At 41.8% G+C, this 27,473-nt stretch overlaps 1 protein-coding gene across 1 annotated transcript in view; it reads left to right on the top strand.

The window, feature by feature from the left end:
• CAPN14 (calpain 14) overlaps positions 1–26,461 on the top strand; it is an 81,235-nt gene extending 54,774 nt beyond the window's left edge. Inside the window, exons 15-23 of the mRNA XM_061626119.1 lie at positions 751–787; positions 4,098–4,154; positions 5,654–5,711; positions 12,640–12,704; positions 14,656–14,724; positions 15,921–15,999; positions 20,049–20,165; positions 20,933–20,988; positions 22,273–26,461. Of these exons, the coding sequence (XP_061482103.1) occupies positions 751–787; positions 4,098–4,154; positions 5,654–5,711; positions 12,640–12,704; positions 14,656–14,724; positions 15,921–15,999; positions 20,049–20,165; positions 20,933–20,988; positions 22,273–22,299 (565 nt within the window). The 3' untranslated portion in view covers positions 22,300–26,461. The remainder of the gene's footprint in view (positions 1–750; positions 788–4,097; positions 4,155–5,653; positions 5,712–12,639; positions 12,705–14,655; positions 14,725–15,920; positions 16,000–20,048; positions 20,166–20,932; positions 20,989–22,272) is intronic.
• Positions 26,462–27,473: the final 1,012 nt, after the last annotated feature.

Raw genomic sequence — 27,473 nt, 5'->3', positions numbered from 1 at the left:
TGATTGTGGGTGCTCCCAGGTGAGAACAGGGAACTCTAGGAGTGGGGAGAGTCTAACAATTAAAACTATTTGTTTTTATTTATTGTTTTTATGAGTTTGTTACCCACTCTTCATTGCAAGATCCCAAGATGGGTTGCATATAGTCAATAAAACAAATTAAATAATATTAAAACATTACTTAAAATTATAATTAAAACACCACAAAGATGACGGTAGAGCAGAAGGGGGGCACAATCCAATCTAAAATGACTCATCAGCTCCAAAAAGCCTGGGCATTTTGTCTGACAAAAATAATATTGAGCAGTAATACTTTGCCAAGGTTTCGTTCCCAGCCACCACCGGTCAAGCAGCACCACTTTTATTGGACTGCAGGGCAAGGTCATGTAATCATAAGCCTTCATTTCAGCCTAGAGACCACAGTGTGCTATGTTCTTCAACCTTGGATCTCCAGGTGTTGTTAGACAACAACTCCCATCCTCTCTGACCATTGGCTAAGCTGGCTGGGCATGATGGGAGTTGTAGTCCAACAACATCTGGGGAACCAAGGCTGAAGAACAGCTACAAGGCTATCAACTTTGGAAAAGCAGATTACTTCATAGCTATTTCAGCATCAGCTTGTTGTAGAGCCAATTTTTGTGAGAAGAGCATGACCCAGACAAACCACTATTGAAAAGAGCGACATTTCTGCCTTGGCTTGCCTTTGTGCAATCTACACTGCCTCATTGTCCTTTTTATTTTTTTTTGTTTTAGTGAATTGGGTGGAGATTCAAGCTGTGTCCTCTCAAAGGTGAGCTACTACACCATTTGGCTTCTTTGTTTTATATCGCTTCTTCTCTCTGTTATTCTTCTCACATCAGCAGAGTTTCCATAGTGGGTGAACCAATCAGTTGCGTATGGCGGGCTGAGCTTGCAAATAGATTTTTATTGTTGGCTAGCTTCACCTAGGGGCCTGAATGGCAGGATGTAAATTTGAAAATATATATGCAATGTAGGTGATTCCTGCTGTGTGCTTTTAAAAGGGTGGCACAGGGGAGAAGAGGTGTACCTCACTTTGCTTTTTAATGTGATAATGCACATCACTTACGTGCAGTGAATATTCCCTTTGAATGGATCCCTGACAGCTGGTATTCAGCATGCCAGGAAAAAGGTGACATATTGTTTGCAAATTCTTAAGCCTATCTCCATGTGGATCTGGAAGAATCTTAAGGTATTTTGGGAATGACAGCTGACACTGACAGTGTATTCCAATGGTTACTAAATGGGGACTCTGATCTCAGAAGCCAAATTCAAGGATATTGCTTAACTTGCAAGGTGGTTGTTGTGAGGATGAATTCTGTAAATTTTACAGAATTTTTAAGACATGCAGTAAATTAAAAGTGGTATATTGGTAATTCATGATAAATATTTACAGTGAGACACTGATAAAGCAATATAGCTCAGCCCTCTGTCAGGAGGGATGCACTAATGTAATGCACAATGAAAATCACCCACTGTATTACCCCCCTTTATCCTTTTGATGATTATGGAAAAAATCCCCCCCCATGGTAGCTAGGTAACAGTGCAATCCTATACATGCCAATTTATAAGTAAACCTCATGGGACTTTTCTTCTAGGTTAAGCGTGCATAGTGTTGCTTCTTCAGCTATAATGTTGATGAAAGAAAGGCAGGAGAGGAAGGCTTCGCTTTCGATGTCAAGAAAGGTTGCTTTGTGCCCTGCATGTTGTTTAGATCACTCTTTACATCTTGGTGGGCCCCAGGAAGCTTGCTACTGTGACTATCCTGTGCTAACTCTTAAGCAGACCTGATGATGAAACTATTTCAGCAAAATCTAAAAGAATTTTGGCGCTATCCTGAAATAATCAGGTGTGACACGGTCAGGTGGGAACGTGGATTTGCATCCTCATTGCATAGGGTGAGGTAGCCAAGTTTGATGACAACACCAAATAATTATTCATGGTGACTTAAAAAAAAAGAAAATTGCAAAGAGCTCAAACCAAAAGGATCTCTTCAAACTGGGTTGAATGGGCATGAAAATGGCAAATGAGGTTAAATGTAAGTAAATAGAAAGTGATGCACATTGGGGCAAAAAAATCCTAATTTCATGCATTGTTTGGGGTTCAGCTGATGGAGCCTGACCAAGAAAGAAAATCAGGGCTGGCGCTTGCATTGGGCAAGCTGAGACAGTTGTGGTGGGTGCAGGGAGGACAGCAAATTGGTGTCCTCCCAGGACCAGTGCTTGCTTGTCTCACTAGCCATTCTCCTGCTGCTGCTGCTACTCACTAAGCTGGCGAGGCTGCAGCAGATCTTTCTAATCAGGGATGCACATCCAGAAGTATGTTCACATTCAAGCCCCATCTGCACTATACATTTAAAGCAGTATCACTCTAGAAACCGCAGCTCTATGAGGGGAATAGGGGTTCTCCTAATAATTCTCAGCACCCTTAACAAACAATAGTTCCCAGAATTCTATGCGGGAAGCCATGGCTGTTTAAAGTGGAATAACACTAATTTCAATGTGTAGTGCAATCTCCCAAATTATCTTGGGAACTGTAGTTTAAGGGTGCTGAGAATTATTAGGAGGCCCTCTATTCCCCTCACAGAGTGACAATTTCCAGAGTGGTTTAACAGTCAGCTCCTCTTCCCAGGGAAATCTGAGAATTGTAGCTCTATGAAGTGAATCAGGTTCTCCAAACAGCTCTCAGCACCCTTAACAAACTACAGTTCCCACTATTCTTTGGGAGAAGCCATTCCTGTTTAAAGTGGTATGACACTGCTTTAAATGTATAGTGCAGATGGTCCCCAAGTCTGTGTATGTAGTTCTTGATATATCAAAAAGAAGCTGCATGCTGAAATCTTTACTCCCTTAGCATGTGGGTTTCCATTGCCAGATTAGGGAGAGTCCGCTTTTCTGTGATAAGCTTGCTTGGCAGCTGTTCTCTTGTCACTAAACCTCTGTGGGGCTGGTGGCTTGGCCTGCTGATACATTGCAATCCTTTACATATACTTTGTCATTCTTGGATGACATGGATTACTTAGATCCATTCCAATCTGGGTTCAGGTCTGGCCCTGGGACTGAGTCAGCCTTGGTTGCCCTGATGACCTTTACAGAGAGTAGGACAGGGGGAGCGCAACCTCGCTCCTGCTTCTTGATCTCTTGGCAGCGTTCAGTACCATTGACCATGATATCCTCCTGGACTAGCTCTATGGAGTGGGAATTGGGGCTACCATATTACGGTGGTTCCAGTCCTACCTACAGGACTGAGTCTAGAGAGTAGACGGGATGGATGAAGGAAAATAAGCAGAGCTTGAATCCTGACAAGATGGCAGCACTGTCAGTAAGTGGTTCCCATGTCTCAGAAATTCACCTGCCGTGGACAGGATTGCACTCCCCCAGAAGGAGCAGGTATGAATTCTGAGAGTACTTCTGGATCCACTCCATCACTGGAGGCCCAACTGCAGTACTCTCTATGTGGGGCTTCCCTTGCACTTGACCCGGAAAATGCAATTAGTGCAGAATGCTGCAGTCAGATTGCTGATGGGAGTGAGACTTTGTCAGTATGTAACGCCTCTGTTCGGAGATCTGCACTGGTTGCCAATTTGTTACCGGGTCAAGTTCAAGGTGTAACTACTGGAATATAAAACCCTTAACAGCTTGGGACCAGTTTACATATGGGATTGCCTTACCCTATATGTGCCTGCTTGAGCGCTTCGATCTGTGAACAGGCACTGTTACAGGTGCCACATAATACTTGATCCACATTTGTAAAAGAAATTCTTTAATATATGGCAGCACCTACACTTTGGAACTCCCTGCCTATTGACATCAGGTAGGCACTTTCACTGTATTCCTTTCAGTGCCTGCTTAAAACTTTTTTGTGTAGGCAAGCCCATCCAGACACATAGATGTGGATATGTTTTATTTTTTTTAGTTACTGTTTTAATTGTTTTAAAACGTTTAATTACTTGTTTTTAATTGTTTCATTGATCATTTTTAATCAAGCAGTATATAAATTTTGTTAAATAAAAAATATACCACAAGTTATAGCAGTTCCATTCTGTTTCTGTAAGTCAGTTCTGATTTTGTTGTTGTCTGCAGGAAATAGTTGACAAACATGAAGGTTGGGAGGATTTCTTCGCTAAGTATTTTGATCAGGTAAGTCTGCATACATGGTCTACTAAAGGGAAAAATCTAACTGCCCTGTTTTTGTTAGTTTTGGTGAAAGTATTGTAGGTTTTTTAAAAAAGAAAAGCCTATGTTTTGGAACGCATGCTGATGGCAATCCATTACACAGTGCATATAGAACAATCTCTCCATTATAGCTGGTCTACAGGTTCAGAAGAACCATGGGTTACAACCAAATGCAAATGGTGAATCATGTGTCTGACTGCTTACCAGCATCAAGAAAGTTGCCATGCAACAGAGAAGGGTTCCAGCTTAGGTTTCTTCATGATGTAGGAATCAAACAGGGATCAATGGCCTGCATTTTTAAGCAAGCTTCCCTAATTTGCATCTCCTGGATTAATATATGTATTGGAATGTAATTTATCTTTCAGATTTTGTACTTCTCTGAATCCTGAAATACAGTTCTTAGCTTAAAAGCCCCAAACCAAAATGCAGAGTGTGTGTGTATATTCTAGGATAAAATAGTTTAGAAATGCATACATTGAGATAAAATAGTGTTTAAATACAAATGTTCGTACCTTTTTTTTTTTAAGAGGACAGATTTAATGAGGAAGCTGGATAGAACGGACTTATGAATGAACATGTTTGAATTGACTTGAACCAGAAATAGAGTGATCTTTCTTTCCCTGTCATGATGTGCAGAATCTTTTTTTATGTGCAGGCACTTGTTTTAACAGTTGCGAACATTCAAGCATGTGATTCACCTACCTGAGGAAGACTTCTTCTGAATGTGACATTTCACCCTTAGCAACAGAAAGCAACAGAAACCTGACCAAAAACTTACACAGTAGAAAAATGGAGAAATTTTGGCTGTGCTTGGGGCCATTCATTTGTTGGAGTGTGGTTACTGATTAGAGGAAAGAAGCACTGTTGCTAATTAATTGTTTGAGCGTATAATCACCGAGGTGCTGTAAGATTTACAGTTCTTCCCCACTGTATAATTGTAGCTTTTAAAACGATGTGAATGCAGTCACTGGACCCAAGATAACATTTAGGGTAGTTCAGAAGGTGCCAGGTTCAATCCCTGGCATCTCCAGGTAGGGCTGGAAAGGACTCTTGTCTGAAACCTTGGAGAGCCACTTTACTTTATAGTCCTTTATAGAATGCACTGTGCTAGATGGACCAAAGGTTTGACTTGGCATAAGGCAGATCCATGTATGTTCAAACAGGATACGATAGACCAGCTCATTGCCTAATAAAAGGAAGGAGGAAGGTACAAGGTAATAAAACCAAGAGCAAGGTTCACATACAGGTAGTGGTCCCCATGATAAGCTTATAGGTGAATATCCTTCCCTGATGATAGGCACTGTTTGCTTCTGAAGAAAATGCTTTGTCTTTCACAGCTGATATGACTGATATTTCAAAGCCCAGATTTCCCTGTGATACCTACATTAAAAATATGGTCATTTGACTATGTAGAATTGAAAACATGCAAAGCTTGGATTTTCTATTATTTTGTCTTGCTTTAGTATCCTGAAATAAATGCAGTCCAGCTGCAGAGGATCCTGAACAACGTGGCATGGACAAGTAAGTATGATCTGGATTGTAAAATTCAGGGTGTGTATGCATAGTCAAGTGAAACATGCAGCTTAGTGTTAAGGGTTTTCAATATGTAGCTCAATCTTCACAAGAGATGTTTAAATTTCTTGTTCATCTCTGCTGCTGCTATCACAGAGACCTGTGTTGTTCATGTTTAAATGATACCAATTCCATACCCTTAATTATAGCAAGTCTACAATTTTTGATGTGGAAGAGTATGTTGCCCAGTTGCTAGGGAATAAAAGTGGGAGAAACGTTTTGCCCTCAGCGTCTGCTTCTGGGATCCCACAGCCATCCGGTGGACCACTTACTCCAGGATAAAATAATGGCTACCAACGTGGATGGCTTTAAAGGGGGTTTAGACAAATTCATGGAGGACTATCTGTGACAGTTGTGTACTATGCCCAGTATTGAAGGTGGTGTGGCTCTGATTACCATTCCTGGGAACCACAAATTGGGAGAGTGCTGTGGTGCTCAGGTGCTCCTTGGGAGCTTCCCATGGGCAACTGGTTAGCTTCTCTAATAACAGGAGTCTAGACTAGATGGGTCTATGGTCTGATCCAGCAGGGCTCTTCCTGTGTTATGTCCACTGTAGGAAACAGAATGCTGGTCTCTACATAGGCCTTTAGTCTTCTCCAGCAAAAAATGTTATGTTCTGGGAACAGTATAATGTTTTGAGACAAAGGATTGTGGACAGTCTAGTCAGAGTTGTAATGTGAATGTAGTGAATCTCAACAGCATCAGGGACAGAGTTCCTACCTGCTCGTGGTTACTGCCTGTCTCTAGGCACCACCAGGGACTCCACCAGTCCGGACCGCTCTTTCTTATGATTTCTCTCCCCGCTCTAGCACAGATCTCAACAGATCCCCCTGCTAGGCAACCACCAGTCACGTCCCAATACTAGTATTCCCAGAGACTCTGAATACTGGTATTGTTATTCTCTTCACCGCTGCCACCATTTGTTACAGTTCCCCTTCAGCCTTGGTCATTACCTTACCCTCCCTTCTGGTCTGTGAAACCCCAGCCAAGGATCAGGCCTTTGGTAAACCAAATTAAGTATTTATTAAAGATAACAAAGCTAACAAGATTAACAAGATTTCTTCTTAAGGCACATAAGCATATGGTTTTACTCAATACTAATCCGAACTCCACCTCCCTCCTTCTTCACACTCTCCTGGCAAACAACTCTCTCAAACCCCAATCTCATTCTCTCAATTTCCAACTCCCTCTGTTTTTCCTTCTCTGCACCTTCCATCCTCAATCTCTCAGCTTCCAACTCCCGCTGTTTATCTTTTTCCTCAGCCTCCATCCTCAATCTCTCAGCTTCCAACTCTGTTTTTCCTTCTCTGCACCTTCCATCCTCAACTTCTCTCTCAAGTACTCTATATAAGCGGGATTGCTTAAATATCCTTCTGGGGTCTCTTCTCTGACAGGTTGTTTTTGCTGGGCAGTTGCAAATCCTATAAGTGCTACCCTCAATTCATCTACCCCTTTACCCTCATGAGGTAAATTGAATGTTATGCACTTCTCCACCAGCTCCTCTCTTTTCATTTTTATGTATTCAGCCATGGTGTTTGAGTTCACTCACTCTTTGCCACACACTCTTTGCCAGTCACTCTCACAAGAAATCTTGTTTTGTTATTTCTGTTTGCCACACAACTATTAGGGATTGTCTAGTATTCGTATCTCACTGCTACAGCCAACACCTGTGACGTAGTCTCCTTTGTCACCACATGTCTTTGGGACTCTCTTTGGTTCGTATCTGGATTCTCTGTTGTTCGTATCCCACCGCTACTGACACCACCTGGAACAAAAATCCCTTGGGTAATGTAGAAAAGCAAAGACATAAAAATGGGAGCCTGAGGTATTTCATCCAGAGATAGACATTACTTATTAATTTGGATTATATACACACTTGGCACTGCAGATGTTCCACCAGGCATCTGTCTGTTTATATTTTTACAAAATCTGAAGATAACCAGAGACTTGACACCTTGTTAATGTAGAGTACAGAGTTGGGCAGGATTTATGGAACACTTGGAAAATCCAAGTTCTTTGTAAATGTGTTTTTAAATTGTGTTTAAAAAAAATTAAATTGTGTTTTTAAATTGTTTTTTGTGTTTTAAAATTTGTATATTTGTTTTTAATGTTTTTAATTGCTGTAAACCACCCAGAGAGCTTCGGCTATGGGGCAGTATATAAATGTAATAAATAAATAAATAAATATAAATAAATAAATATGCAGAGCTATAAAAGCATAAGAATGTAAGAAGAGGCTGCTGGATCAGTCCAGTGGCCCCTTATAGTCTAGCATCCTGTTCTCACACTGGCCAACCAGATGTCAAAGCAGGATGCTAGAAGCAAGAATATAACAGCAAGAACACAATAGGGCAAAATGGGGTGGGGGGAGTAGCAGCAAGGCCCTCCCAGTGGTGGTGCTACGTTTGCTAAGACCGGCAAGGGGCTGGTGAGGCTGGTGGGCTCTGGGTTGGTGGCCAGCCCAGAGCTCCCTCAACCTTGCTACCACCTTGTCTCATTTTCAGTGAACCGGGTGCCACTGGGAGTATGTCACTGCCACTCCAGCTGCTACATGTCACTACTGCAAGGATAGAAAGCTAAATCTATTGCTGTTTAGGCAAGGACCTGGGAGCACTTATAGCCAGCCCGGGTCACCAGTTTTGACAAGGGCTGGGTGGAACCCCACATAGTTCTGTCTGGATGAGAGAATATTCCCATTCTTTATGCCTAACTTTTGTATGATTCTTTGCAGTATTCTTGGTGGAGATATTGGACATTCACTGTTTGATATTGGCTGGTACACCCTGGCTTATAAATTGTGCCCCCCCCTTTTGACCTTGAATTAGTGGTTAAAATTGGTTTGAAAACATCTGCTGTATCAGTCTTTCCTACTTGCTCGCAGCAGGGTTGATGCTTTTATTATAATGAAAGAGGTGGAACAGATTACATCCTTATTTAACACCGGCTGTTTCCAAAACCTGTGTTGAGCGGTAGCTCTGTTTACCTGAGATATGCAGGGTTCTTGACAGAAAGCTGTAATGACTCATTATTTCTGCAGGCATCCTGTTGGACTACATGAAGTTCCACCAGGAATCACAATGTCAGACCAGTTCCCTATAATCTATGACTTTGATAAAAAGAGGGCTCGTTTGCTTAATTTGATAAGCTGCTGATTCCTAAGGTGAAACCTCATGTGTGTTGCGATAATTTTGGTCACAAAGTTTTGTGCAGTGCTTATTCCACTCGTGCCCAGCTCTCTCGGTCTATGAGAGGCCTCTGTCTGCAGCACTCTAATTTTTTTAGGGACTTAGAACTGAAGCTGAGAGAGTGTCTTTGTCAAGGTGGGGTTTCAACAAAGATATACAATCTATATCCTCCATTTTGTCTGTGCATCACACTTTTTTAAAAGTCTTTTAGACCTAACAGAGAGTTAAAGTTGATGTAGTTCCCTTACAATTGTATCCCAGAGCCTTGAAAATAGGTTTATCCTTAGGCAAAAAGTTATCTCCATGAAAGGAGGAGAAGGCAAGGATGGTCGGATTTAGAATACTGATCCTCAGAACCTTTGCCTAGGGCACAGATTGAATTCCTGAGGTCAAAGGATGGAGCAGATAAGCACTCTAAATTCTTGATTAAGCAAGCTATCCATTCTTACTATTTAGCCTTTCTCCTTTGATGTATTTCCATGATATAATTTCTCCGGCATTCCTCTTCTCTAGGATGTCTATGGCCATTTCTCCTTCATCACAGAAACTTTATTTTTACTGTATTTATAAAATGTCTATCTCATTCTTCATCAAAGATGATCCTATGGCAGGTAACAAGAAGTTAAAATGCAATAAAAACAGAACACAATTCAATTAAAATGAAAGGCATAGCTTCAGAAAAAAAATCTTCATTGCCTTATTTTGTTTAGTGGGTTTCCAAAGCGTATATATTATGCATTCCTAGTTGCTAGAGTTTCTTTATACTCTCTCTGCCCGTTCCTGCTTTCTCTCTGTGGGGAAGCCTGCTTGGTTAAGACTCCCTCTAAAAAAAAGTTCGTAAACAAACAAACCCTCTTTTATTTAGGAAGGCTTTTGGTCCTCTGCTGTGTTTAGATATCAGTACTGCTCAGGTTTTACTGGGAATGTTTGTAGCGTTCATATTTTCTTCTGTATTCTAAAAACATTGGGGCAGAGGGATCCTATAATGGGCTGAGAGGTGTGGAGTGGAAGATCCTCTGCTGCATCTGCAGCCTTGCCAGGACCAGCTAGCCAGGTTGGGAGGTGGGGGTTTGGGGTGGTGGTGGTAGATTTTGGTGTTGTTACAGCATCAGCTCCAATTTGGTGTAGCAGTTGGTTCCAGATTTGGTCTTTATCTGGAGGCTGGACCGGCTTAGGATTCAGCAGATCCGTGGCCAGTCCAGTTCTACCCCTGCTGCTGCTGTAACATCCCGTTTTGGGGCCCTCTGCTGCGAGTGGGAACAGCCCTGGTGGTACTGTTTACTCCATGACACTTTCTATGGCTGCTGTGGGGCTCTCCATAAGAGTAGGGCCCTTGGCCGGTGGAATTCATCAGGCGGAGATGTCTGTTGGATCCTAATCCTTCACCAGCAGCATGGATCAAGGCTGAGGATCGCAGCCTTAGGTTAGCATCTTACAAAAACCATAATCGCTTTGAATGTATGGGTTCCAAGTTAGCCCAGTCTTTTTTTCCCCTGCTGACTGTTCTGTCTCCTGAAACACACAGCTTACAGACCGAGCATAACCAATAAACACAGTAGAAGAATCCTAATTCATAAATGGATAAGATCTGAAACTGCTGAAGTTAATGAGATAAAAGCTTTTGTGGCATGGGCTTAGAATAAACAGAAAACAAAACCATCTCTTTAACGGTTTTAGTTTCCCCAAGAGTGAGGGGATATGGCTATTTTATCTGCACTTGAGTATCTTTCCAAAGTAACCCATGAGGCACTGGGAAATCTATAAGGAAACTAACCAGGCTGTGCAGCTCATCTTTTATTCTTCATAGGCAATCAATTTTAAGAGTTTCATTTCCAAACTTTACAGTGCATGATTCATATTTAATAAACAGGGCTATAATGAGATTAAAACATCGTTGGTTTCTGTGTAGAAGGGATCAGTGAGTTATGAGCCTGGCGCCTGCTCTGTGGAAGTCTGCAGGCAATCTATAATCATGATTTGCTACAGGATTAGACTCCCTTTCTGTTTCATTTCTTGTCATTCGTGTATCGCTACAAATGCTCGGCTCTGTGCTTTTAACTCGTCTATCTGTTCGGTCTGTAAGAGCTGCAGAGGACACAAAACTGTTAGATTTATCCATGGCCTTCATCTATTGCAGCTGGTAGAGCCACGCAAGGGACAAATCAAGCACAAAAAGGCAAAAGCTGACTTCTCTCAAGGTCATACAGACACTCTTCTAAGCACACGTACATGGAATTGAATTTTATTGTAGTTTCAGTAGTTTCAAACTTGAGCCATGCCCCAGTGAAAAAGGGTAGGCTGGTTCCTATTCTCACTGACATCTCCCTCGAGAGTCTATACTAGGGGTGAGGAACCTTTTTTCCTCTGTTGAGGACTTTATTCTCTCCAAGGCAATCTGTTTGGGGTGGGCAGGGTCAGAGTCAAAAGTGTGCGGGGTCACCCCTTATCTCTCTCTTTCTGTGGCCCATCTTTCTCTCTTTCTGATACTGGTTTCCGTTTTTGCTGACATCTTCCTTAAAAGTCATGATGGAACTCCATGAAAAGCTGTAAGATGCCAAGAGAAATAATTAGTGTCAGTGGAAGGATCTGTCACTTTCGGTCCTCTCAGCTTCTTATTTTGCCAGTCTTAAATTCAGTTCAGTGCTCCACATTTTGCAGCAATTTGCAGATTATTTTTATTTAAAAAAATAGTCATGAAAATTCATTAGTATTTTAGTGTGAACGTCTCATAATAAACACAATTTATATGAAATTTTGACTAATGTACACATTTGTGCAGGCGGTATGACCTAATATAATACTTTTTGTATGTTGTTGTCCCTAATATATATATTTTTGTAAACATTGCATGATTGGAGAACTGCATTGCAAAATTCAGAAAAGTGTGAATTTCAAAAGTTAGCTGTGTTTCAGTTCTTATATTGTTTTGAAATGTGCGAATTTGGCAGATTTGGCTTTAAATGCAAACTGGATTACATTTCTCCCCCATCCCTAGTGTTAATACAACTTTTTATCAAGAGCTTTGCGTATCTATAGTAAACACAACTACTAAGCAACATAGGCTTTGGGCACAGGTGCTAAATGAGGATGCATTCTGTTTCACCTCTGATCTTATAATACAAGTGCAAACTTTGTTGTGAGAAAGTAAGGAAGACTGATTTGAAACCAGTTTTTAACGCTGGGCTGCAGGTCGCCCACCGCTCAGGTCCTGTTTGCACTCAGGTCCTGTTTGCGGACTTCTCATAGGCATCTGGTTGGCCACTGCGAGAACAAAATGCTTGACTAGATTGAGTTTTGGCCTGATCCAGCAGGGCTGCTCTAATGTTCTTATAAACCTGGCATAAGAAGTGTTGAGGGTGGGGTAAATATAAGAGGGCTATTGCCTTGATATACTATTTGTGAGCTTTCCAAAAATGTCTGGTTGGCCACTGGACCATTAGATTAAATAAATCTGATCCAGGAGGGCTCTTTTTATGTTCATATGGGACTTGCACTGGATGAGGCTAATCCTCTACATTTTGTCCACATTGTTAAAATGTGACAATCACATGGGGTCACGCTGACAATGAGAGTGTCAAATGGAGTCCTGCTATTACCACTTGGAAGTCGACCTGGATGTGATTCTCCTGTTTATGAATTTGTTTTGTCTTCCTGTCCTTGTTCAATTCTACTTCTTTTCTTTCCTTTTCCAGATTTTCAGAACTATGGTCTGAGATTTAGCCTGGAGGCCTGCCGGGGTATACTGGCCCTCCTAGATGTATCCTGCCATCTTGGTTTAACTAGAGGCGTGTCCGGTGTTTGCTTGAACATGCAAATGCGTATTTGTGGACGAACGCCAAGGGCACGTGTACATTCCACAGTGTTTTACCGTATCTGTTCAGTCCCTGACTTTTCCCATGCTGAGCCGGGAATGTCTGCAGGGGGGCTTTTACTTCTGGTGGCTTGAATGTGAGTAGCACTTTCTGTACAACAGGAAACCCTGAGAAAGCCGGGTCCTCAATCGCACAAAGCGTTCTTGTCCTGTTCAAATGAACATGAGGAAGAAACCCCTGAATACCTTCCATGCTCAACACAGAAAGGTTGGGGACTGAGTAGACACGCTGATGTGATGGTGATAGAGCATGCATGTGCACCCCTGCGGTAGCCCACATTTAACCCTTATACATTCAGGTGAATACCTGGACACAGGGCCGGTTCTAAAGGGCGGCCAGGTTGGGCACTGGCCCGAGGGCCCCGGAGCTACAGGAGCCCCTGAGGGGTCCCTAAAGGGCCCTCTGTTCCCCTTCTGTGATCCACGCCCCCACTTACCTGTCAGCCAGCTTTTTAGCATTGCCCTTAATGAAGATGGCGGCCACAGCTTCCCTAAGGTACTGAAGCCGCTGCCGCCATCTTAGTTGATGTGCAGAGATGTGCCATCAACAAAGATGGCAGCAGAGTCTTCATTCCCCTTAGGGAAACCACGACCGCCATCTTAATTAAGGGCAATGGTAAAGACTAGACAGGTAGGGGGGCCGCGGGGGGCCATGCGCACGCACACCCACCCACCGGGGGGCCAGGACAAGCTGATGCCCAAGGGTCCCTGCATGCCTGGAGCTGGCCCTGCCTGGACACTTCAGCTTGATATCCAAAACCTGACCTAAATTACTGCACTGAAAAGGGAGATCCTTTTCTTTAATAATTTTCCAGTACTGAGTCAAATATATTTAACTTCTTTGACTTGTGGGGAGGAGAAAGGGAGGACATGCAGGCAGCATACATGAGGCTTTCCAGGAGGTTTTTGATCCACACTGACCAGATCTGCATAGCTTCAGCAGGGTTGCTGAATCATATCCCTTTAGCCCATAAGGACCGATGGTCTCTTTGCAAATGCTGTAAAACTTGCTCCTGAGCAGTAATGGGTGATGATCGGGTAGGATGACTTTGCTCCCCTGGCTTCCCATTGGACAGCTCCTTGAAAGTTCAAGCTATAACCTGGAGTGGATTCACTGCCCCACTGACACAGGAGCCACCAGTTTTCACTGCCTCATAATTTGAAAACCCCAGACCTTGGAAAGAGTGGGAGGTTGTCTAGCCTTGAGGAATGGAGTAAGGGGGAAAGGCAAAGCTCCTTTTGTTCCTATTTGTCTTTAAAGCATGCCAGGCAACCTGGCTCAGGCCTTAGGAAGGACTGGTGGGCCAGAATGTCTCTTTATAACCAAGGAGGCAATCCTGGCCCCACTTACCTGGGAGCAATCCCCATTGAATCAAATAGGATTTACTTCTAAGCGGATATAGTTAGGATCGCACTGAAAGTCACCCTTATAAATGATGAATCTGAGTAAACAGCATGTGTGTACATGGGAGTTTTAGCTCCCATGGACGGATACACTGTCCATCATTTGCTTATGAAAGAGCAGGCTTTGAAGTTCATGAGAAAGTGCTCATTGATTTTAGGAGAAGGAAGAACAGCCCCTGGGGCAGGGTTCAAAGACTTCTGAAATCAATCACATGTCTTTGACTTTGGTTGCATTAGGCACTGGGTTATATATATATATTTAACAGAAGTACAAAAAATAAGAAACCCTCCAGAGCCTTCTCTACTTTTGGATCCAGACACTCTGTCTTTGCTGCTTTCAGATCAGTCTAATCAAACCTTTTCCAGATTTGCTATTTCTCCCTTCACCCTGAACTTTCATTTGAATATTGTACACCTTGACAATAGGATTCAGCTTAACAGTACTGGTACCTTGAGCATTCAAGAATTCAGATTCCTGTGGAAGAAGCTCCTTCTGTATCAGGTACAAAAGAACATGTGTTTGTGTGTCAATTATCAAACATGACAATTAAGGGCTGAGGGACATTCAGTGCATAAGAACCTCATTACTTTCTCACCCCTGCTTGCAACAGCACTAGTTGACAAGGAGGTGCTGGCTTCCGCTCTCAGCTCTAGCGCTGGTGCTGGTGTAAGGAAAGGGACAAAAGGGAGGTGGGGAAGGGGCAAGTACCACACTGGTGCCACTGCCACTCTGAGGAGGCTAAGCCACTCCCATTTTGAAATGCCTTGGTGGCACCAGTATGAAAGTGACAGAAACCAGGCAGATATGTAGTATGTCTTGCCTCTTCAGCCTCATTGCTGAGCTTTGACTGGAGGTCCCTGACTGTAATCACTGGTGGTGAGAAAGAATTGCCTGTAGGTGACCACCAGGCAAGGTTGTGCTGCGCGCATGCACACATGCACGCGCGTGCACACACACACACACACACACAGACTTCTAGCCCACAAGCAACTAATGTACAGGTATGTATGGCTTTGTTGGACTAGAAATGTTTGTGAACTTGTTTCCAAGGTACTGTAATGTGTCGGTAAGGGAAGCATTAGATCTTGAGTGTCCAGGCAAACAAGCAGCTACTTCAGAAGGCTTGGAATTATTCATGCATCACTGAAGGAAAATCCAGTAAAAGTGAACAGGCCCTTGTGCAATGCCTCTGTGCTCAACTTTTGGACCAATACTGATTTAAAAAGTCAGGATGCCTGAAGCAGAACTGTATCCTAAACCCTGTACTTCGACCAGTAAAGGTTGTGTGTACAATGAGAAGTGTAAAAAAAAAAAAGAGCACAGAATGTAGGGTTAGATGCAGATCTCATCTTTCTAAACAGCTCAGCTATAGCTTTGCATCTTAGCTTGCATCCTGATGGGCACAAAGGCAGCCAGGCAGTCACAAAGAGGCAGGTATCTTTCGTGTGTCCTATCAGTTCTCCATCTGCTGCAAAACAGACAAACCTGTTGGTTAGCTTTTCAGACTAGACAAGCTGCCAGTATTTTCAGCCTCCCTCAAGCAAGAGCAGGATCACTGCCCCCCTGAAAGAATGAAGAAAGGGGGTGCCAGTGTTGCGGGTGAAGCCAGTTGGGGTTGGTTTGCCCCACATATCGTGATTTCATTTTAATTTGTTATATTCAATTAAGTTACCTTTCTTCTGAAATGTTTGTGGCAGGAAATTTTCCAGAAAAAAGATATTCACCAGACAGGGACTTTGGATCAAGCACAGCTGCAGGCTTCTGTGCAAGAAATAGGTGAGTTAAAAATGAAGCATTTTATTTTTGTAACATTTGAGGTGATCCAATCCCAAAAGTATCAAGATCTATGTTTTATTCTTGAGTCAGATATAGAGCAGAAACATTGCAACAGTGACCCTGTCTGGTTTTGTTTTTTAAAAAACACCTGGCCTCTTTTGCTCTCGGTGTGCCTGTGCTGGCTATGCTTCATAGATGGTGATGTTTAAATGGGGCCAGGGGTCATAGCTCAGTAACAGAGCATATGGTTTGAATGCAGAAAGTCCCAGATTCAGTTTCTCGCATTGGCAATTAATAGGATCTCAGGTTGCAGGGCTAGGAGAGACCTGGGAGGCAGTGTCTATCATGGGAGACACAATACTCTCATGGGAGATTCTTAAGGCAACTCTTCCAGAAAGACCTGCATGTGATAAATTGGGGGTGGGACCCTGGGGCACTCCGGCTCCCATTAGCCCCAGCCAGCATGGCCAGTTGTCGGAGAGGATGGGAACTGTAGTCCAACAACAACGAAGAGCACTGCATTGACTGTCCCTGCTGTAAGCCATGTTGGATTTATGTTGAAGCAGAGCTTGGAAAAGTTACATTTTTGAACTACAACTCCCATCAGCCCCAGCCAGCATGGCCACTGGATTGGGCTGAAGGGAGTTGTAATTCAAAAAAGTAACTTTTCCAAGCTCTGTGTTGAAGCCCCTGTGTTGGAGTGATACTATGATAGAGGTTACACCTTCTTCCTAGGTCAGGGAAGGAGAGCCTGTGGCCCTCCAGATGTTGGTGGATTCCAGCTCTCATCAGCCTGAGCCAGCATGACGAGTGCTTGAGGTGATGGGAGTTGTAATCCAACAACATCTGAAGGGCCACACATTCCTCATCCCTATTGTGAATGCTCATCCTTTCAAGACAAAGGCAAAGCTGAGCAAGAAAACTTTGCTTCAGTACAATTTTCAGCCTTTGCCCCATAATCAGATGATCTCTGATAAGAGTCTATTTACTTGTACCAGCTTCAGTCAGGGAATCCATATCTATCGATGGAGTGACCTCTTAATTATCTGATCCTCCACTATTTGCATATACTATGTGTCATGAATCAAATAGTCAATATAACCCAATGTAAGCAGCACACCTGTTTTGCCAGATCCCTGAATCTTCACACATTTTATCTAAAAGATAAACTGTCAACATAAAGAAGGCAGTAGCAGATTCGTTAACCTCAACTGGACGGACCTATATTTACAAATATAAGTTGTTTGTCCCATTGGGTTTTTCCTGAAATGAAATAGCAGATTAATTTTAGTCACAAAGTTTTTTTAATAAAGATATTTTAAATGACTGTAAGGTAAATGGTTGTAAGGTGTCTGTGGGGATACAGTATTGTTAAATGAGATTAGTACAGTTCTTAATGATGCTCCAGTTGGAGCTTAATTAGTTTGAAATTAACAAATATACAGCATGACGAAAGTTACCCTTAAAACTGGTATACAAAAAGAAATGAAATTAGAATTCATTACAAATCAGTTGCTACACCATATGACAACAATAAGCCAGTCATAACTGAAAGCATAATGTAATTAAAATACAGCATTGCAGATATCAAATTAACAAACTTTGAGTGATTAAATTAAGAAATACATTATTAATTGATTCAGTGTGCTTCCATCACATATTCTGCTGCTCTTCATGTAATACGGATTCTCAGCACTTTATTTTCATGTGCTTCATGGGATTTAATTGATGGCATGCAAATTTCTGTGTGATACTGATGAGGTTGACTTCCAAAATTAAGTAGAGTTGTCATCCAGCATCATTGTCATCACTGCCCCCATGTCATATGGAAGGCCAGTAATGTAATGGCTTGAGTGTCAGTCTATGACTGGGAAGACCCAGGTTCAAAACCCCACTCAGCCATGAAACTCACTGAATGATTCTGGCCTGTTGCTATCTTTCAGTTCCCCCTACCTCACTAAATTGTTTTAAGCGATTAACCAGGTATATCACCTTAAACTCCTTGGAGGAAAGATGAAATACTGATTTCATAAATCACACATCTAGGACTGTTCCAAATCCAGCTTTCTGTGTGTCCATGGTAGGGATGGAAGGATCTGTCAATTCTGGTTCTCTCTATTTCTCATTTTTTTAATCTCAAATTCAGTTCTCCACATTTCTGCAGCAATTTGCAGTTGTTTTTTAAATCCTCATGAAAGTTCTCCAGCATTTTAGTGCAAATTTCTCCTAATGAACACATTTTTGTACAAAGTTTTGACTAATGTACGCATTTTTGCAAGCAATGTTTCATCATACAATGCATTTTTGTTATTTTCACTCATATATTCATTTTTATGCATACTTCCCCTAATATAAATAAATATGCATTTTTGTAAACATTGATTGGCAAACTGCATTGCAAAATTCAAATAAGTGTGAATTTTGAAGGATGGCTGTGTTTCGGTTCTCAAACTGTTTTGGAAAGTGCAAATTTGATATTTCAGCTTGGAATGAGAACAGAATTGAATTTCTCCCCCATCCTTAGGCATGGCAAGAAATAGGTTAATAGTCCTCTGATTTAAAAGGAGTATGGTCAATAAAGGTGCTAATCCTTATTATTTTGGAAGCACCAGGCAATTGCCCAGGCTAATCACAGGAATGAAGAACCAATTTTGCCACACTGGGCACTAAACATTCATCAGACATTCATTCTTCTGCATGCCAGTCCATCAAACCTGAGTTAAATGCCAACTAAGGGGCATATCATCTTATACCATTGTGGCACATCAACCACTTGCCCATGAATACTTCTCATGCCAGCCAAGACAGAAGTCAAGAATGACATGGGCAGGACCCATTTAAATGGCACCACCCATGTGGTACTGGCTTTCAAACTCTGCCATAGCAGCATTGGAAGATGCTCTTAGGAAATAGCTCTGGTGTTTTCCTATAGCAATGCAGGAAGAGGCCGTTAGAGCGAGGTCATATGGCCATTATTTATAGAGGGGCATCAACATGAGGTGAGAGATTCAGATAAAAGATATCCCAGCTTCCACATTTGCAAGTTTGCACAGTTTGCTAAAACTTGAAGGAACACACTGTATTTCTTGCAGAAATACCAGTCACCTTTTGTTCATCCTGTACATTTTAACTGGTTTATCAGCTGTATTATATTATGACTATGTAGAACCAGGGCAGTCTAATGCAGAGGTGGGCAGAAGATAGGCTGGGAATCTGCTGGCAGATCTCAGAGTTATTTGCAGGAGATTGCCAAGGGGTTTCTGACTCCCAATTGTTTACAATAGCAGCAACGGAAGCATTTCCCCCACCCTAAATTAGGCTGCAGAAACACAGGAGGTTTGGAGAGTGGACCAGGAGTGATTTTGTGTGTGCAAAAGTACTGTAAACTTAGTTTTGACACAGAAATAAATTCATTGGCTGAGCATATTTTCAGAGGCACCTTAATTCTGTGTATCTGCTCCCTACTTTGGCACCACTATTTTGTACTTGGCTCCGGTTGGTTGATTTTGGGATTCTAGTAAAAAACAAAGTAGATCTCACAAGCCTGAAATCTGCCCACTTCCTGGAGTGACGGACAGAGTATCAAACTGGTCTGTGAACCCTGGTTCAAATTCATGGGATAATTTGGGGCAGTTTTATTTTATTTATTATTTATTTAGAAGCATGTATAAACTGTTCAACATTTTAAAATGTACATACCCCAGACCTTTAAAGCATATTCAAAGCATGCATACACCACCACCACCCCAGAAGTTTGGGGACTGTAGTTTACACCTCAGAGACTCAGCAACCTTAAGAAACTACAGTTCCCAGGATTCCTTTTTTGGAGGGGATGTGCTTTGAATGCGCTTTAGAGATCTGGGGTGTCCACACCTCTAAGTGGTGACTCAGGACAAAGTATGAACCCCAGTCCGAGCCTCCTTGGAGGAATGGTGGCCTATGGACGTGATACATAAAAAACAGTCCAGAGCCATTTTCATTGTGATTATATATGGAAAATCTGGACTGTCAGCATAAATGTCTTTGGGGGCTTTCTTTTCTTACTAAAGGAATCTCCCTCAGCGATGAGCTCTGCAAGCTGTTGGCAATGCGATATGGGAACCCTGATCTGAAAATCACCTTTGAAAGCTTTGCCTGCTTCATGCTGCGTGTGGAGCTCATGATGGGTGAGGATGCATTTGACTATTTCTCTCACATGAGACTCCAAGCAAAGTTGGATTTCACTGCCAAGTCATCTGTCTGTAATGTATTGTCTGTGATTAAACCTGGGACCTTCTGCATGCAAAGCAGTTGCTCTGCCACGGAGCTGTAGTCACCTTAGTATTGGCTCTGCCTTTAACAGCAGCTGCACGCACAGAAATTTAGCTGCCCTTCCATTTACATCCATACCACATAAAACTTCACCTGCTCAATGGAGTTTACCCTATCAAGAATGGACAGGAAAATCAGGAGTCATTATTTATTTTCTTACATTTACATATTTCCTTTCTTCCATCCCAGAGCTTGCATATATGTGGTTACCCCTCCAAGGTGCTGACCAGACCCAGACATGCTTAGCTTCAGCAAAGTGGTAGGCTCATGCACCTTCAGACCATACCCTGGGACCATTTAGAGAAGGGCCAGTGTCAGTATAAGGTGTCCACCCTCAGCCTCCCTTAAGAAAAAGAAAAATCTGATCTGATGCTCTGAAAAGGATGTTAAGCCAATACCTGGGTCTAGCTATCATTTAGATTTCCCACAGTGTCCCCAGCATAGCAGTATTTTGGAGGCATTGTAGGAAATTTGAATGCTAGCCCCACTACCCAGGGCAGTACTACCCAATGTTGCTTGCCACTGTGAAGTAATCTTGCCTGAGCAATCCCAGAATGGGGTAGTGAGCCTCATCTTTTCCTGTGAGTTATCAAATCTTTCCCCTCATTTCCTCCTTTTACAGAGGCCTTTCATAATGCAAGTAAAGATGGCAAAGGAATATATCTTCGAGAGTCCGAGGTAAGGGCACTCTTTCTTTTTCTCTGTAGCACGGTTACATCTGTTATGGAGAACAGGGTCTTTTTTTCTCCTACAGTTTGCGGGGAAGGAGGGATCCTGGATATATTTGAACCTGGGTTCTGAAAAGGTAAGATAGGCAACTCTCTAAGCAGCTATCAACAGTTGCAATGCAAGCTCCTTGTTGGCTGCTAAGATTTCTTGATTATGTCAGAAAACTGAGAATTGAGCTCTCTTCTGTCACCCCATAATATCCCAATCAGTGTAACACCTGGTTGGTTGTACGGATTGCAGTGATTGAGAGGACAATGAAGAACTCCTCTGTTTGTGTTATTTGTCTTTGTTTCCTTGAGAACCTTAAGACACGTCACAGGCTCATTTGATGCTGCTCCTTCCCTCTTCCGTTGTGGGACTGATGTGAACAGGCCTTGAGCTCAATAATACTGGAACTGTACTTTGGGGAGGGGAGGCTGGTTCTGGTACTGGACTGGTTCTAGGAAAGACTTGGGCCAAGAGATCTCCAACAGGAACTTGGCTTCCTGAGTCCAGCCTTGGGGATGGAGGAGAATTAGCAAGCAACCTAATTTGCAGTCCACAAATGTACAAATGGATCAGAAAGCAGTTTACAAACAGTTTGTGTCCTTCTTTGAATTTTGTAATGAGTGCAAAATGCAAACAAAAATGTATATTTGGGGGGAATATGTACAATATTTGTACAAGATGCATACTTTATGAAAAATGTGTACAATTTAAATGCATATTTTTGTACATTGCTTTTTTAATGCAATAAATGGGCTGGAACAGACTTTGCATGCAAACCTGACACAGAACAGAAATTAATTAATTAATCCATGCCTAGTTCAGCCTCTTACCATTCAGTGGCAAAAATGGGTTGAGCTAAGGAAGAGCTACATTAAATATTGTGGACTACACTAAGCACACGAAATCTGGAAGCAATAACAATGCCTGGGTCATGAGACCACAGCTGCTTCTGCCACATAGTTCTTCCTGCAGACAGCTGGATTGATGGCAGTTAAAATGATCATGGAGTTCCCCTCCTCCCTTGCTGATGGAAGTGATGGTTCTGCCTATCTTGGCTTTGGAGGTGAGACAAAGAACAACCATTCCCCAGGAACACCCAACCCCATGAACCAGATTCTGTGATGGAACAAATAACAATGTCTGGGTCAGCAGGTTGGGTATAATAGAGGCTGTTTCCTAGGCTACTCCCTGGTGCAGTACAGCAGGACAAAACAATTTAATGCATTTCCCCTTGTTATTCTGCAGTGGATGATGATGACTCTCTATTCATGAAGTAGAGCAAAGACGAAGAGGTGAACCAAGCTACATGGACCTTCACAAGGACAGAAAGGGCATTTGCTATCGGCTTTCTATATACAGTGGTTGACATTTTGAGCCCAGTCTTCTCATTGTTATGGAATTCAGAGGAGTTTCATTCCTTGGGAGCAGTTCCATTGTTGTCTCTTGCGACTGCTTGTGGGTCCAGCATGAGTTTAATGGCCAGAAATCACAAGTATATTGATTGAGGTTTCTTTTTAAAAAGTGCTTTCCTTAAAAGCAAAACAAAATCTGAGTTACAGATCAACCAGCTGGGGACAATGCAGGCTGACTGTGTTGTTAAGTCATGTATCATTTTAGTTCTTTGCTGGGTATGTACTATTAGACCAGAAGGGAATAGTTATAGCTGTATTGAGGAACAGCAAGCAAGTGAACAAACACAAAATGGCCTAAAGGGCCTTGGAGCAACTAATCTAAAGAACCACCGTTTTCCACATGAACTAGCCTGAACCTTAAGATTGGCTTTGGAGGCCCTACTCTTTATCTCATCATGGGAGATCAGACAGGCATGTACAAGAAACATGACATTTTCAATGGTAGGACCTACCCTGTAGAGATCTGCTAGGATCTGTCTATGTGCATTTTAGGTATCTTTTTCAACGAGCTTTGAACATCTAATTGATTTTCTGTTTAATGAACTGCTGCTTTTAAAATGATATGACTGTTGCTGCTAAAATAGAATTTTAATTTTAAAAATAATTTTATTTGTGTTTTTTTGATATTTATAATTTTGGTTATGATTGTATTTATTTTTTGTAAGCCATTTAGTTGCTTTTAAGCAGAAAGGTTTGGATAAAAATGAACTAAGTGGCTTACCATGGCTGGTGAAATTACCTACAAAGGTTAGGATGTATATCTCACTGTAGATAATTATTTATCTACACACAATGCTTCTGTTTCTAGCCTTAGCTTTGAATGTTAGGCAGTGCTGCCTAAATCCATTTCTGTTCTGTTTGAGTTGGTATTAAGTTGGGCTGGAGTTAAGTAGCTGGACTACTTGAGTACAATATTTTATTTATTGCTATATTTAATTACCTGTCTTAAGCTTATCCAATAAGGTAGGATAATGAAAGCAGGCATGCAAGAATCTTTGTAGTCCTCGGGGATATGGCAGAAATTGTCAGAAGCACTGCAGCTTGTCACTTTCTGTTTCTTTTCAATAAGCAAACTTCTGTACTCCTGAATAGCAGTTGCTATTCAGTGGCAGCTGCCTGCACATGTTGCTTTATTGCAGGATTAGGGCCTAAATTTTAATAGCTAAGAAAGCTTGATGGCCTCTGCAGCTGTGTGTGACTGAAGGAGAGAAATCCTTCACGGCTAAAGAAGATTGGGAAGAAACAGGAATGGGAAGGACAGCAGCTTCAATCCTGCTCTTAGTGGCTTCATTGGATTTGGGATTTCATCCTGCTAAACTGATTTTTTAAATATAGTTTGGAACAGCCTTTCCCAACCAGTGTGCCTCCAGGTGTTGTTGGACTACAACTCCCATCTTCCTGACCATTGGCAATGCTAGCTGAGGCTGATGGGAGTTGTGGTCCAACAACTTCTGGAGGCACACTGGTTGGGAAAGGCTGGTTTGGAATATATTGTGCAAGTTGTGAAGGAAGCCCCATTTGAACATGGCTGTAGCCAAGATCATATGTTCTACTGTGCTGGCATTGTTTTGTGTATCAGATTTTTGTACATATTTATGCCTTACCTTTTTTTCAATGTAGCTCATTGTAACTGTACTAGTATTGTGTAGATTATTCGGTCACCTCACAGAATCCATCTCTGAAGTGTATTCAGTAAAGTTTTTATAATGCTAAGTAGCCCTGAGATATGTGAAGAGGTGTCTCACTGGACTCATTATGCCTTAACTTGCACAATGCAAACTCCGTACTGTGGATCACCATGAAAGCATTTTAGCAGTGGTGTTTGCTTAGGCATTTTTAAGCCTAAATATATCTAGCAGAGGAACACTTCCAGAAATGTGAAGATTTAACTTCTGTTTTCAGTGTGCATGGTAGAAAACAACATAAAAGATATCTGAATGATGCATTCATTTATATTGAGAGGTACTTAGATGAAATTATGTATTTTGCTGAGTTCTGTTGTAATTACAGAAAGAATTGCCAGGATATCACTGTGGAGGTGGTAAGGTGATGAGAAGCCTTTCACAGAAAGAGTAGAATGATGTGGAAAGCAGCCTGTGAAGCAATTGCAATTCGTAATATAGAAATAAGGAGTAATATAAGGTTATAACCACCAAGCTTTCAGAACTGTAATGTGTGTACATCCTGAAGAATAATAAAGTTTAAGATAAAGAAGGCATTTGGAAGGGGCGTACATCCTTTTGTATTGGGTCAATATTTAGGCAACTTCAGAGAGCCATAACTATTCAGTTTACTTATTTGGATTGAATTGGGCTTAAGTTAAGTAGCTGGACTACTTGAGTATACAATATAAAATAATTGATACAAGTTAGTAGGAAGCCTTTTTCTAATGCAATTACCAGTGCATTATGAGCAGACTGTTGGTAGTTAAGAAACTGATCTAGAAACAAAAGCAATCAGCTTTATCAGATGTCATTGGCATGCTACCTTCAGCTATAGTACATCATCACCACTGCAACAGGCCAGCATCTACTTTAGTTGGGGTTAGTTATGCCTTCCGTAATACCATATTGACTCTCCTGCTTTGAGTAGCAGAGAACCTAGGTTCAGTTACTGCCATCTGAAGAAAAAAAATCTTCAGTAGGAGGGCTGAGAAAGTCTTCTCCTTGAGACCATGGAGAACTACTTGAGACCTTTGGAGTGGATGGTTGGCACTACATGAATCAATGATGTGATTCAGCATAGTTGCCCTTAGGGAGTCCCTAGTCAAAAAATGTTGCCTGGGTTATAAACTCACTGGGGATGGTGATGAGAAAGACCCTGCCCTTTCCATCGTTATGCAAAATGAGTGAATGAAAGAACTTCTGCTTTTGGAAGATTTTATAGGTATTTGTCTTGGCTTTCCCTATGATAGAAGTGGGCAACTGTGGCCTTCCAGATGTTGTGGAGTCCAACTCCCACCAGCCTGAGTCAGCATAGGGTGATGGGAATTGTAGTCCAACAACATATGGAAGGCCACAGGTTCCCCATCCCTTCACTTTGGCTAATGTGATATAGTGGTTAGAGTGTTTGACTAAAGCCTAAGAGACCCAGGTTCAAAACCCCACTTAGGCTCCTTTGAGATTGTCGGAGGAAAAGTAGGATATAAATGTAATTTTAAAAATGAATAATCTTAAAAAGTGTCTTTTTTCTTGTCACTATGGATCATTCAGACAAATGTTTGTATCTGGTCCTCTCCAGATGCTGCTTTTATTTAGATATATGTTTTCTCATTGGATATGCCACAGGTAGAGAAGGGCTGATTTTCTACTCAGGAGCTTTTTGCAAAATGAAATGCTAAAAAACAATGGCTCCCTTTGCTTTGGCTTCCTGCTGTGTCTTACACTGGATTGCACCTGAAAAGAAACCTTGCCAAGCTTGAAGTTCAATTTATCAGCACAGTCAAGATTGATTTGTTACACCACCTATGCTGAGGAAATGAATGTCTCCATTCTGTTCCTATCCAATCCCAGCAGATCTTTGTTTTCCTCAGGTCGCCTCTGTAATGTAAGAAGCTGACATTCCTCAGATAAGTGTGGGGGGCGGGGGAGACTTCAGCAAAATACAAATTAACTGCCTGCATCCAGCAAAGACATTACCAAAAATTCATGCTGGTTGGAATGTGAAGCAGACACGTGGTACTACATGCGCCTGGCAAGGAGGCAACTGCAGTTACTTGGTATAGGCAGGGGATGGGTGGGATGCTGAAACTACTCCAAAGAGCAACATTTGAACTGAAGCAGGCATAACCATCTACATTTTGGCATTTTGTTCAGACAAGCCTTCGGCCTCAACAGAGGACTTGTTATAGCCACTATGTATAAATATGCACTTCGTTTAGTTGGCTGTTTTGAAATCAGATTTGTTGATATTGTTGATGTCATATTTGCATGTTTTTATACTGTTGTTTGTGTTTTACTCTTGTCAGCCACCTTGAGTGCCATTTGATGGAAATGCAGGCTACACATTTATTTAAATATTTTATATGCCATTTGTCATTTTTGACAAAAATAGTTAAGTGGTTTACAAAGTATCATAAAGTGTTACAAATCAAAATACAATAAATACATTATGAAAGTCCATAATTTAAAACAGCACAATTGACAAGTGAACATTATAACCCTCCTAAGCATCATAATAGGCCTGAACAAACAGATGGGTTTGCATCTGGATGTTTAAAACATCCAACCAGTGGAACTTCCTGAATGTCATTTGGAAGGGTAATCCAGGGGGTTGGTGCTACAACAGAAGGCCTGTTTCTGTGAGGTTTTCAGATTATGATTATGATTATTATTATTAGTAGTAGTAGTAGTAATAGTAGTAGTAAATTTATTACCAGCCCTTCACCAGAAGGTCCCAGGGTGGGTTACAACAATTTAAAATTAAATATTAAACAATTAGATGACAATCTGTTGGCTGTGACATTGAAAGCAGGGTCTTTTCTGAAGGCCACAGCAGTTGATATGGCCTGTCATAAATGAGGGGGTTTGCTAAGTATCCTGGTCCCACGTTGTTTAGCAACAGAACCTTGAACTTGGCTCAGTAGCAGATAGGCAGCCACTACAGATCCTTAAGCACCAGTGTAATATATGCATGACTAGATGGTACCACTCAGTACTTTAGCTACAGCATTCTGCACTAGCTGCAGCTTCCAAACCAAGCACAAGGGCATAACCATATATACCACATTGCCGTTAGCTAAGTGTGAGATTACCAATGCATGGACCACAGCAGTTAGGCTATCCCTGTCCAAGAATGGGTATAGCCATTGTATCAAGGGAAGGAAATAAATAATAAACCCACATTCAAAACTTGGAGAATATATCTGTTGATGGTATGTGTGGCAATATCAAATTTTAGTAAATCCTTATTTCATCACCCAAACTAAAGTTCCAAGGGAAATGCCAAAGTTCAGTCATTCCAGTTAACAAAATTGACTTGCCGTAGATTCAAGACAATCAAAACAGAGTACGTTGTCCCACAACACAAGCTGGA

The sequence above is a fragment of the Rhineura floridana genome, chromosome 4, assembly GCF_030035675.1.
Source record: "Rhineura floridana isolate rRhiFlo1 chromosome 4, rRhiFlo1.hap2, whole genome shotgun sequence".
In the NCBI taxonomy this organism is placed as follows: Eukaryota; Metazoa; Chordata; class Lepidosauria; order Squamata; family Rhineuridae; genus Rhineura; species Rhineura floridana.
Note: the sequence above shows the minus strand (reverse complement) of the source record. Positions and strands in the feature narration are given on the sequence as shown.